Source organism: Aulonocara stuartgranti (assembly GCF_965226115.1).
Source record: "Aulonocara stuartgranti genome assembly, chromosome: 10".
In the NCBI taxonomy this organism is placed as follows: Eukaryota; Metazoa; Chordata; class Actinopteri; order Cichliformes; family Cichlidae; genus Aulonocara; species Aulonocara stuartgranti.
Genome location: NC_138946.1, coordinates 21,868,339 through 21,882,389, shown reverse-complemented (window position 1 = coordinate 21,882,389; position 14,051 = coordinate 21,868,339). Strand labels below are relative to the sequence as shown.

Here is a 14,051-nt window from a genome sequence, read left to right as displayed (position 1 = left end):
GGTATTTTAATGTTTGATTATACAAACTGAGTACTGTTAGGCTACCAAGTAAGGTTGTAATTTTTACTAAAGTAAAAAGTCTGAATGCTTTTTTCCACTTTAAAACAACTGTCCACCGCAGAGTTATATTTAAAGTCTTGTGCAGAACCCCTGCGCATGAATCTGAAAATAATTCTTTTCTATGATAACTTTATTTCTGATTAAATATCTGGATTTCCTGGAGCCCCCTGTGCCACCCTATTTTTTTTAAACCCAGTGGCATACATCTCTGATTAAAAACACTTGTGCAAGTCATAAACGAAAAGGAACTAGTTTTTTGCAGATACTTAGACCATTCACACATTTTATTTTCAGACATCATGCTGCCAGTTGTGGTTTATAACATTTCAGACTTCCGTTTCTTTCAATTGCCTACTATGAACCTTGCACTGCCTGCAAAGAGGATTTCTTGCTTAATGTGTGAAATTTATCAACATTTTATGAATCTGAAATATTAATTTAGGACATAGTATTATTTGTGAGTTTATATAATTCTTCTATGCTAGCTAAAAGTAATTGCGCTAACCTGTTCACCTGAATTTCCTCCTAATTGTTCGAGGCGCTTAGTATAATGCACTTTTAATAGTGACGAAACTTTAAAAACTACATTTTATTTTAAATCCGTGGGACCACTAACAATATCTTAAACTCACTACAGGTTAAAGCGCACAGGTGAAAAGCACCTGGGACATGAATAACTACTGTATTAGCATGGTAGCCCCACAAATGAAACTTTCTAGCTAATACAGGCTCTTCCACGTGATATGAGAAGCTGAGGAGGATATAAGGTACGTTTGATTTATGGCCTACTGCTCATTGCGTAGTCTAGTTGTCAGAGTAGTTAAAGCCGATATAGTGTATAGCAAATATTACATTAACAGTATATCTTGTAGTATGTTAAGAGGATTGAAGATTCAAGAGTCAGTTGCTACAGGTGGCGCAAAAAAAGAGACTTAACATAAACATACTGACATAGTATAAATAGAAATACAATAATTAAACACAATTTACTGACATGTAGTAAAAAGTAGAAAGTGTGTGTATACACACACATATATACACATATGTTTATGTCTACGCTATTTACAGGCTGTGCGCATGTCTATGTAAAACGTATTCAAGAGGGTTGTAATTGTGTGAAGCTGAGCAGTATAAAGTGCACTTTACATGAGTTATTTAGCACATTATAAAATGTATATAAAGAAATATGTCAGATTGAAGCAACATAGCTCAATCCGCCTTACAGTGTTTTAGATACTGTCATATGAAGTGCCTTTAGTTTCAATTCTTGCTGTAAATATGTAGCCTCAAACCTTTTTTTGTTGTTACTGGCTTTTTTGACAACTGTAGGGATTATCTAAGGATATGCATCTTGTTCTAAACTGTATAAAAAACGGAATTATTACAGAATTTTAAATATAAATTATCACTAGGAGTAAATTGAGTGCTTCTAAAATCTTTGTCTGCGTTGCCCGCATTTCACTCACACTTAAACTCTTGGCATGCAACACAGCGCCTTCTAGCACTCACGCTAGATGGCGCTGTTAAACCAATCTCAGAGTCCCGCGTAGTCAGTTACTCACAGGCTCACGAACACTATGAGCCAGCAATTTCTAAATTCTGCCCCGGGTAACATGTAGATTAACACTGATCCTGGTGTTTGATTTGTTTTGCCTCAGAGAGCTGTGTGTTGGGCCTGAGTGGCATTTAAACTAATTCAGTTGTAGGTTCCCTGCACTAAAATCTAAGAAGAAAAATAGGACTTTATCTAAAATTGTCAAATGTAGTTTTTTGACAGTGAAAATTTTTATTTTTTTAAATTGGGAATCGGAAAAACATGGATTGTTTTACTTAGCAGCGATTACTTAACAATTGCTTTTGATTGTTATTAATAATACATTACGAAGTAGTGTAAAAGACTAATGTTTAATGATAGCTGATCAACACATCATAAAGAAAACATCTACACAAAAACAGCACAGTAGATATTTTTTAGGGCTTACTGGTTCGGTTATGATGGTTTACATTTCATGTATACATTCTTTGGTAAGGCGCTGAGGGTAGTCGCAATCTTGACCAACATCCCTTTAAGTATTCTGCAGGTGTTCATAACTTGATCACACATGGAAATAATCTCAGTCTATTAGTTAATTAATTTAGACAAATTAATGTTCAATTCAGCACAAAGAAATGCTTTAACAAAAGTCTGTAAACACAGTTCTATCCTCTCCGTTGGTGCAGAGGTCAAGCACAGGCAAAGAAAGAAACCATGCAGAAACTGAGCAGATATTTTTGTTCAGAGGTGCGCGATTAGGCCTTGGCCCAGTATGCATTCTCCTTCGTCGAATTATGCAGCCGCTGTGCTACACTTAAGATTGAATAACTAACTAATTGGGGTTAGGGTTTGGAAGACCTTAATTTTTAATGCTGAACAATGAATTGGTATTTTTAAAAAGGATTTCTTCCTTTATGCATGTATTTTCTATCAAATGAGTCTTGAAACATCAGTATGATTTTTTAAAACTTATTGTGTTATTACTACTTAGATAATCTCTTAACTATATGAGCTGTTTTTATACATCGAATTTTTAAGTCTGTCCTTCTTTCCTGTGAAAGCGCATTAAAGTTTTGGGTTTTTGGGGGGAACTTTGGGCATGGATTGCAGTGTAGAAACTGGAATATTAATTTAGTCGTTACGGTGATTATAATGTGAAACAGTTACCTGTTTGCACATCTGTCTGGCTTTCATTTTGCAGTTGTGTCAAATTAAACTCAACTCACTCTTGTGTGAGATATCCTGCTCTTCAGTTGCTAAATGCTCCACTGTGTTCACAAGCTGTTTTCCTGCTTTGACTGTGTGCTGTTTGAGCAGACCACTTAAAGTGTTTTCCAGAAAAAAAGGGTTTTTGGGTGGGAGCAGTGAATCAAAACTGTGGAGCTGCCAGCTTTAAAACCCAAACGGTAAGCTGAAAAATGCTAAAACGAAGTTAAAAACAGAGGTTTGTGACTTCTTCCATTAGAGATAAGTGCTATGAAGACTTTCACAGTCCAATATTAAGGTGATCTGTAAATAATAGAAGAAGATTGTCGTTGATGAATATTTATGGGCTTGATTATAATTTAGATTTTACTCTGGGTTACATGTGCCACAATTACATTGCTGGTTTTTTTTTTATTTGTGTCCTCCGTCTAAACTTTTTGGAATTCAGAGTCATTGTGAGAGGTGTCTCTTGGCAACTTTGAAGGTCTTCAGACACATTGCAGAACAGCATTGGCAGTTTGCATGTTAGAGGAATCTAAAGTGGCTGTCATAAGTCCTTGGGCCTTCGTGTTGGCAATAACATGAACCAGATTACTGGGGGTCCTGACATATAGCTAAGTCAGTTTGGAAAAGAGTCAAAATTCTTGCTCTGTGTAGCGCCCTGGCTAGTTTATGACAAAACCAAGAATTATAAAAAAAACATTTTTATTTCAGTCATTTTTATTTCAGTCATGCTTGACAGCATGACATCAAATGTGAAGTCATTGGCTTGTCACTCGAGCAAAGCAGCTCTAGCAAATAAACATGAAAATGTCAATTTTTCACAGAAGCACAAGCTTAGGATTAGGCAACCAGTTCCTGCAGAGCTAGTCATTCTGACCAGCGATAAGGTTGGACACAGCTGTCACGAGTTAAGTGAGGCCATAACACATCATCACGATGAGCTGAAGTGCCTGCAGAGTACAAGAACAGAAAAACATGGATATACTGTACTGTTACAGATTGACGGATGTCTTAGTGTTAGTGCTTCTCAGTGTGGGGTACAGTTATTAATCGACTTTGGATATGTGGATGGACTTAAGCGCAAACATCATCAATCATAGTGGTAGCAAATGAACAAACATTTTTGAGAGCTAGCAGAAGCTATTTGAAAGCAGCATCCCTCCGAACAAAAACTTTTCCAGGAGCCTTCACCTTTACTGATTTATTAAAACAGGTTTCACCATCATCATGGCGAGCATTCGCATCTGCTCTACTGAGCACACAATGCAAGCCGTTACTATAGTATAACTATACTATAGTCTAACTAACTAGTCAGTCGTACTGAAAATTCGTAAGAAAGGTCAGTTAATGTGAGAGATTTCTAGCTGTTTGCCAGGATTAATGCAGCATGTGAAATATATGACATATGGCCATGCTTATAGGTCTTTGATTATACAGATATTTTTCATTCATGTATCTCTGTGACGAGTCACCTGAAATTGTGTCAAAGGATCATGAAATCTGGGCTATTTAAAGTAGAGCAGCTAAAGGATTACTGTGCATATAAAGTGTGTATCTTTTTTTCTCCGCACCACTGAAAAGACAGAAGCAAGCAAAAGGTTTGAGCTTTTTTTTTAAGGATTTAAAACGCTCGTGAAAATTCAGTTTGACTGTTTCTGATTTTTATGTCAATAAAGAGGATCGTACTTTTAAACAAGTGTGGATAAAAACAAACATTTCACACTGTTTTGCTCTGCTTTGTCGTACAGAAGCAGTTCGGTGTTTTTTTGGTTTTTTTGTAACCAGGAAAAGACGACAGTCCTGCATTGAGCGTTGAACCGTTAACAGGAAAAAGTTGAAGAACAAGAAACTTCTGAGCCCCTTTCTCTTTGTGTCTTGGAGCTGTTTAGGAGAGAGGGAGGGGAGGTGCGTGGAGGGGGAGGAGGAGGAGGAGGTAGGTGGAGTAAGGTTGGAGTTCCACACAAGGGGCGAACTGCTGGCAAAGGAGCTGTTTTATACTGTGCTTCTCTAAGCTGTCTATGCCTTCTCTGTTTGTGTTCACTGGGGGTCTGCGTGCACCTGTGTGTTTGAGCACTGGTGTCTGTCATTCCAGTTGGTTGTTTATCAGTGTTGTCATGTTAGCAGCTCATGCAGCAGTCAGTAGGAGAGAAGCAGAACCGGACCTGCTAATAACAAAAACTCAGAGCAAAGGAACGGTGTTTGGAGAGTTTCTGCCTCCATCTTGAGACGAAAGAAATCTGAGGAACAAACTTGCCTAGCTGGAATGAAAGACTGACAACAAGCAGACTTGTGGGGAAAAGGGTAAGTTTCACAAACAGCTAAAGTTACTTCAGGTTGTTTGGTTTGAGCCAGGATCACTGTGAAAGTTTTCACCTTGTTTATTTTGTTCCAAATTCTGTCACAAACCTCAGTAAACTGTACAGGACTGTGGCAGTGGTACACTTTTCTTGGACTTGAGCTTCTGTTTGTGCTCTTTGTGTATATGTGTGTGCCAACACGTTTGTGGGTGTGTGTTGAATTTTCTGTTGTCTAGTTTGTGGTTAATCTTAGCTGCTCTGCTTCTTTCAGGATGTGTCTTCTTTTGCTTTTCATTTGTTGCGACATCTCACATGTCCAGAGGTTAAAAAAAATAAAAAATAAATAAAAAGAACTGCACACAGGACAATGTGACGGCTTCACTCGAGAGCAGACAGCATTTACCCCTGCTGGCTTAAATTAAGGCAGTTCACTAGAAAACCCTTAATCCATTAGCCCTTACTGAAATGATGCTCACATGTTTAAAGTGGAAAAAAAAGTGTTGTTGCTAGATTATCTGCATTTGGAGATTTCAACATAGGGCCAGTCCGAGCACAAATGACAAGATATCGCAGCAGGAGTGGATCAGAGAGAACTGTTCTGCTAACTTTTCCAATGATGTTGCTGCTTTAAGGACTGTAGTGTAAAACATTTTACTTATTGGTAGCTTAAATGGATGCCAGCAGACAAGGGCAGAATTGATCAACCTGGCAATGACTAAAGAAGGTGGCACCAAATGACAGTTAACTCATGGGTCAGCATCATGTTTTTGAATTAACTATGCACAGTTATTTAATATGTTGCCCTTAATTATGTAATACTTGATACTTACCAAAACAATCATATATGATGGATTTGCATATCTGTGTACCAAAAGAGGGAAAAATTAGGAATTAAGGTTTCGTTCTTTACAGTTCGGTGTGTTTGTGCATTTTGTTTTGATAACGTGTGAGTTTGATCTCTCCTCGGTGTCCACACTGTCCCCATCATTTTCCCCTGTGAATTCATTAATTTGATAAGCTCCATCACGAGGAGTCATGAAGTAGTGACTAAGTAAAACTGTTGGGGTAATGGGTTAGACCGCCTGAGTGTTTAAAATATTGATGCTGTTTGTTGACAGTATACTGATAACTTTTTGCAGGAGGAAGCTAATGGCGAAGCAAAGGAAGTTGATATTGCCTCACTGATATTTTTTCACCCCTAGGCTGGGTTCATATGGTCATAGAAAGCTTTTGGTCATGGAATTGGGAAATGGCAAATAAATATACTGGGAAACTTTAGAAAAGGCAAGACTGTGAATTTCTGAAGTACCTGGAAAATGCTAAATTAGGTTTCTATTGTAAAGTTATAGGGCATGACTTGAAAGACCAGTACCCAGGACATGGAGTGAAGACTATGTTGACTCATTTGGCGCTTTTAGAATGAGATAGCTAGCTAGCCATTCGATTGTAGATACGCTTTTGGTACCTCAAGAATATTAAGTCTCTTCTCCAGAACTGTCTCCCCCCCCTTCCTGGTGTGACACCTGCTAGCAGATGCACCGTTTCCTCTTGCCCACCATGAAGCAAACCATTGTGAGGAATGTGTCCAGAAATGTACCCCAATTTGCAAAGGAACTGTGGATGCTAAAGGTGGCTAACAGCTAATTTAGCTCTCACTTGCTATCTTCTCTGAAGATCGTTCCATTACAAGGTGGGGTATTTTTTCCAACGCTCCTACAGTAACTGTTTGTTAATTATGACTACACAATGAATTATCGTGGTTTGGCACATTTTCTTTCTATAGACATTTTCCTGGTGTGTTGACCTTAAATGTTTATTTTTTTTTATCCCTTGAAAGGCTACTTGAAGTCATCCTTGAAGCTCTTTTCTGAACCCAGTGATTTCTGTCATATTTGAGGGCTTCTTATTGAACAAAATGACTGGGTTTAAATCAGAAGTTATAGTGAGGGTAGTCTCTGCCTAACTACCCTTAGAAAAACCCAGAAACTATTTTAATGGTCATAATGATATAGACTGAGGTGTCAAAACTCATCATTATGGGTACTGGGGAGGTTGTCAAATGTTGTGTTTACGTGGGAAAAAGTTGAGACATATTAAGGTATCACTGTAATAGATTTAATCATTTTTATTTTCATTTTCAATGCAGATATTTTACACAACCATGCATTTCAGAGAATATGTGGTGATGAACATTTGCTTAAAAGTCAGGGAAGTTTTGCTGTATGAGCCTAGTCTGACTCAGCATTGTAATAGAGGACTATTCAATGCTACTCAATTTGCCCTTTCTCCCAAAAGTCTTCACATTGTTCTTCCATATAACTTTCAGATTCAGAGAAAGACAGTTGGTAGTTTTATTTATTTATTTTATTATGATGCTAAACAGCCAAACCCATTTCTTGCTTACCTTACTTTCTTACTTACATGCACATCTTTTCCTCAAGCACACCCCACACATAATAATCTTAATCTTAAATTTAAATGTCATGTAAATTGATGCTTCTTTGGTATGGGAAATAAAATAAAAAACCCATCAACAACATAGTGACATTTAAAAACTGGTGAGTCTTTTGGATTGTTCAGAGCGACCAAAGAGAGGACTGAATGTTTGTAGCTAAGCTAATGAGCAAGGTACCGTCCATATAATGTTAAAATATTCTTCTGGTACTCTCTACACAATGTCTGTGTTTATGAGGGAAGAACCAGAACTTGGTGGTGCTGAAATCAGCTTCTGGGCGGGATCAGTGTGTGAAGCATCCACTCAGTTTATCTTCATTGAAATTTTGTGGGGATTCATTGAGATTTTCTACATTATATTTGTACACTTACCAGTAACCTCCACATTAGAGTGCTTTACAGAACAAAAACAAGAAGAAGTAGTCATGTTAAGGATGATTAAAAGCAATGAATTCTAGGTTCTGTGTACATGCAGTGCTGAGATGCATAATTTAAGATTGTGAATGCCACGAGCTTGAATGCACTCAGAATGGCTCGACTCAAGTTAATGTCTGTTGTGTGTGATTCTGTTTGACATGCTGTCCAAGGATATCCTGCAGGGAAACAGATTAAAATAGCTCTCCTATTTTTTTCTCAGGTCTCTCCAATGATTTGCTACTGTTCTTCAAAATACTGACCAGCGTCACCATGACATCCTATTTAGTGCTCACAATAGGGTGTGCTACAAACCTGAGGCAGCTGACAGTGTAGGACAGGAAGAAAAAGCAGAGGACATATAGGATGGTGGAGTTACCTCAAGGTATGCTTCAAAATGTGCTTGGTTTCAAACAGAAATGAAGGTACTGTATAGGTATAGTAGAAAAGAAAATGTAGAAAACAGTGTTGGGGGTTGTTGGGAAGAGAAAGGGATCTTTCAGGCTCTGCATGCTTCACATTCTTAGCTGCTGATCTCTGTGGAAAATAATAACAGCCGTACTTGAAGGTCACACCACCACAGCCAGTGGTGGAGTCAGCCTCGTTACTGGCTACAAATTGGATGTTTATAAAGTTATAAAGTGCACTTGTCTTCTCTAATTATCTAATTATAGCGGGATATTACAGTTAGAGATTACTTAAGTTATTTGGAATGATTTTGTTGTTGTGAAACTGTCAAGTACTAAAGGTGTCTGCTCAGTACACTGTGTGGTCGATGAGACAGGACTATTTCTTATAGATCTACAGTAGTTAAGCAATTTCATAGAATGTATGAAGTACCCATCACAAGTGTTTGCCTGAGGTCATATTATTTTAGGGCTCCAAGGATATCTGGACATATTTTTTTCCCCTAGAAAATGTAAAAACTGAAAGCACCGTCACAGACTAAAGTTTAGGTGAAGGTGAAAGAATGTGACAGAGCACCTTTTTTTCCTGCGGTAATCAGCAAGAGGCTTAGGTCTGAAAAGACAGTATCAGGCAGTGATCACACACCATTTCACTAAACGGTTTAGAGTAATCCCTAAACAAACCAAAGGCCAACCAACGCATTAGTGTCTGTGAAAACCTCTGCTTGGCTGGTTGCAAATGTGGGACATATATCTCTTTAAGTATAATCCTGGGGTTTTTGGACAAATAGCTTCGATGTTCTACCTAAATCTTCCCTAAAAGATTTCCTGTATATTTTTTAATGTGGTTGATTTGATGTATGTATTCGGGAAACTAAACACAAAACATCTGTAGCATCATCAGAGTTTCCTCCACATCAGAATGACACTAGAGAGGACAAATTTGAAGGGTAACACTTTGTATGAATTATTATTTGTCGGCATTTTGCAAGCTGTAATCCTCCATAACCTTTCATCTACTTTGCTTACTTTCCCTGCTCCTTGTGTCTGCTGAGGTAATGTTTCGTAAATTAGTGCAGTGATGCAACATGTCATATCCTTTTTTTTTGGCTTCTCTTTACATTAAACAAAGCGATTGCAATGACTGTCATTTCATCTCATTAAGATGAACAAAACTAATTTAATCCAAATTGTGCTGCTGTCAGACTTGTCAAGTTTTAATTGTTATGTTCATATCACAGCCTAGCATAGAAGTGTGTGCAGTCACTTACAAAGAGTAAGATTAGGTCTTGCTCATGTAAAGCTGTTAGCCATGAATTTTATAAAATTGAACAGCTTGTTGTTTGGATGTTAAAGCTTGAGTAATCGACACAAGAAATGCTAAAATCCCATTCCGGCTTTATAGGTTTAATTTGACTATATGAACACAGACACACTCCTGCTGATTGCTTGTTCTTTAGGTGTTATTTATGCAGTGATTTTTTTTTTACATGCAGATCTATGGATTGAGTCAAATAAAAGTATCATGCTTTTAAAGACAGTGGGCTGAGATCAGTGGTCTGAACCGGCTCTTTTTTCTTTAGGACAACCCCTCTTAAAAGGACTAACGCTAATAAACGAACTCCTTATGTGCCTGCCACACCGCACGCCTGCTATCAGTGGTAAAATATGACCGTTTTACATTCCTTTTTCACTCTTCACCTCGCTCGTTTGACGAGCTCGTCTTTTTCTCTGTCTCTTTATGTTCTGTTTTCTCTTCCTTTTCTCTCTCTTCCTGTTTGACTTCTATCTGGTTTCTTCACAAATATGTTGTCTGGCTGTTTTGTCTCGCCTTTTGTCCCATTTCACCACGTGGTCGTTGCTGTAAACTAACCTCTGTTCTACTTCACCCTTTTTAATGCCAAATGGGAAAGCTGTGTATTTATTTAAACAAAGAGTTTAATGAAAATTTTAGTTGAATTCTTAAAACAATGGCAAAATTAAATGATGACTTGATATGGAGTAAGTAATACATCACTGTATTCTTGCTGCAATGTCTCTAATAATATATGCCATATGGACAAAAGTACCAGGCTGCCTACTCATTACACCTACGGGAGCTGCTCAGCCATGGAAACCCATGCAGTGATGAATGTGCAAAGTTTTTGTGCTGATGTTAATGCCAGAGGAGGTTTGGAGCTCTGCAGCTATTTAGTCAGCAGTGTTGGCAACTTTTACGCACTGTGTGCCTCAGCACTCGGTGACCTCACTCTGTAACTTTATGTGGTCTACCACTTTGGGGCTGAGTTACTGTGGTTCTGAAACTCTTCTAATTTGCAGTAACACCACTTACAGCTGATCTCAAAATATCTAGGAGGGAAGACATTTCACAAACTGACTTGTTGTAACCGTTAAACCCTGTTACGGTACCACGCTCAAACTCAGTGAGATCTTTAGACGACCCATTCATCCACAAATGTTTGTGAAGGCTGACTGCGAGGCTAGGTGCTTGATTTAACAATACCTGTGGCGACAAGACTCAAAACACCTGCATTCAAAGATTAAGAAGTGTGGCCCAATGCTTTAGTGCACTTTTGAATTTATTCTAAAAACCTGGTAACACACAGATGAGACTTTTTACTCCCTGCTCCTTTCAAGTTATAGCCCCCCTTTATGTAATGAAGCTGAAAATCCCCCAATTAAAGCATAATTAAGTGGTAAATTTAGTCATTATGGCAGCTTGCGGGATGAATTGCAATGAAATCATTTTTATGGATCTTTCTGACTTGTGCTCTGCTTCTGAGAAAGAACTTTTTGTTTTGGGTTAATGCGTATTTAAGCTAGGAAAAGTTTGTAGAGTGGGATTTAATTACATTTCTCTGTAATATTGAAGTTTTTCCTTTTTAATTGAATTTCTTGGTGATTACTGGAAAAACGAGTACGCTGTGATATACTGAACTCAGCTGAGTTTCTTGGAAAAGATAAATCTGTTTGCAATGTTGGATGAAGCAGACAAAATGTACCTATAGATTAGTAATCTTTAGCTGGAAAAAATGACTGCTTTTATTGTTTCCAATCTGTTGCATATATTAGGCTCAGTATGTCATTCCCTTTGAAATGCTGCCTGCTTCTTAGAAAATCTGGCTATTGACGAAAGAACATGACCAAAATAAATAGCACACTGTGAGGGGATTAAGGTTGTTTAAGAGCTTCTAAAATTACAGCCCCCAGAACATATCCAGATGTTGTCTTCCTGATCCTCCTCAGGTAGCACAAGTGGCAGTGGGGTGGTGTGTAGAGGAGCTAGAGCAGTTCATGCAGAGCACCCCTCAGGTGTGAACACTTAAGATTTTTGCTGTCCTAGACTCCAGCTGATGTGACTATCATGCAGTATGGAGTTGGCTCTGTGTGTCCTGCTGATCAGATGTTGAGCCGGTTAGAGAGAAAAAAGAGAGAGGTCATGATTTTTCAGTATATTAATCTTTGAAGTTACTCTAAGGTTAGCTTCTTAATACAGCAAAAAGCAAAAATTTGTTTTGGTGTAAAAAAGAAAAGAAAAACGAACATAAAAAGAAAAGTACTGTTGATTTTACAGAGAGAGTGATGTGACGAGATTCTGTGTAAGAGGTGGGAACTCGGAGAATTTTCTGAACTGATTTTCCGACCAGCACATTTTTTTCTGAGACTTTTTTTTCTCAATGCACAAAATATATGGAGAGCAATGTTTCAACCAACAGATAATTTACTAATGTTTGCAACACAGACTTTCCTGCTAATTGTATCAGTATTTTATTGATTGCACTTCACCTTGAAATGAACTGAGTGCACCTGTGTTTTGATTGGCGAAGATTAGGTATAAGTGAAGAATTAGTGAGTCTTCTTCATAATTCTAAAACACTCTTTCAGAGCTACATATGGGATATCCTCCAGCCTTCCACATGAAAGAAAACGAGAGACAGATTTGTCATTGTATAACTTAGTAGCCAATATATGAAAATTACATGTTCAAAAATATGTTTCATTGAAGAAACATATATCTGAGAGTTCCTCTTAATTAAGCATTTATAAGGCGTTAGACTTCTGTACTTCAGGAGGTAGAGAAGGTCATCCATTAATCGGAAGGTTGGTGGTTTGATCCCTGGCTGCTCCCAGTCTGATTGCTAAATATCCTTGGGCAAGATACTAACCCCAAGTTGTATGCATTTGACACATTGAAGTATGAATGTGTGAGAAAAAACAAAGAAAAAGTGCTTGTATAAATGGGTGTGAATGGGTGAATGAAGCAATGTGTGTAAAGAGATTTGAGTGCTCAGACTAGAAAAGCACTATATGAGAACCAGCCCATTTATTATAACTTAGAGAAATCATTTACACAGAGAGCAAATTTGAACCAGGGATAAATGTATAACAGAGTGAAGCCATGTAAAGGTTATTGCACATTGCTCTTAATACATCAGCCTCCTTGCTATGGAAACTACTGGTGTTACAGAGATTCCAGTTGTTTTTCAAGTTGGGCAACATTCTCATCAGGATGACAGCTTTTACTTAAAAGAAAAATGTTCTCCATTCTTTACAGTCTCTTGTGTGATTCAGGACATATGCTTCCGGTGGAAGGAAACAATCTTGTAAGCTAGCATTTTGGTGTATCCACAGACATTCTGGTTGCATTCGTGAAGCCACATAAAGTCACACTACCACCTCTGTGTTTGAGTTGTGGGATAGTGCTCTCCCTGAGCGCTCACTGTGGTTGTTTTTTTCCCACCTCAAACATGCTGAATCCCATTTGAACTGAACAAATTTATCTTGGTTTCATCTGCATCTGACCATAGAATGTTCTCCTAATGTCTATCAGATGTCTCTTCATATTCTGTAGCAAAGACCAAACCTGCAAGGTTTTTGTTTGTGTCTGCAGTGTATAGGTTGACATTATTCAACGTCCTCAGACTGCCTGAGCGGTTACAGGAACATTAGTAACTCCTCTGCAACGTCTGAAGCACTTTTCAGTTTGTCTAGCATTTTTTTTCCACATATGGAGCTATAATGCAGGAGGGTCTAGAATTGAGTTCTGGTGCTCACAAATCATAATTATGATCAGGTAGTTGGACTAATTTGTATTTACACATATATATTTTTTCAGTGATCGGGGTTTTCTATGTTGTTGGAGTGGCCTCTACTTCTACTGGTGCTTTTTTTTTCACAGTCTTACAGTCTTTCAAAAAATATTGTTTTTTTATTGTTCATAACAGGAACTATGCTACTTTCAATTATACAGAGGTCAATCTCAGCATGATTGATTTTTGTATAGGATGGCAATAGGAAAAGTACTAGGTAACTCTGAGATAGGGTTTAATAATTGGAGCGTGGGCAGCAGGAGCTTCATTAACTGCTCAGCTGTCTAGTGTTTAAACAGGAATGTTGACTAAAGTGATGACAATGATGCTCATGCATTAGTGCCACATGGAAGAAACACAGAAGAGCATGTTTTTCTCAGGTGACTGATTCAAGGAAATTATTAGTCTAGTCAGCAAAAAAGTAATTTCACTGACACTTATGTAGAGAAGGATTTTATGGTAGGAATGCAGTGCATAAACCCCTTCGTTTTAAAGAGGCTATTGTTCATCTTTGCATAAAATCTCTATGCATATTAATTGTAAACTACTTTGTATATTGAAACAACATTTAATAATTAAGTCAACT

At 37.8% G+C, this 14,051-nt stretch overlaps 1 protein-coding gene across 1 annotated transcript in view; it reads left to right on the top strand.

Annotated features, from left to right (window-relative positions):
• Positions 1 to 370: 370 nt before the first annotated feature.
• The window catches only part of LOC309715530 (uncharacterized protein), a 61,158-nt gene continuing 47,477 nt past the window's right edge, over positions 371 to 14,051 (top strand). Inside the window, exons 1-2 of the mRNA XM_082548729.1 lie at positions 371 to 827; positions 8,192 to 8,353. Of these exons, the coding sequence (XP_082404855.1) occupies positions 8,335 to 8,353 (19 nt within the window). The 5' untranslated portion in view covers positions 371 to 827; positions 8,192 to 8,334. The remainder of the gene's footprint in view (positions 828 to 8,191; positions 8,354 to 14,051) is intronic.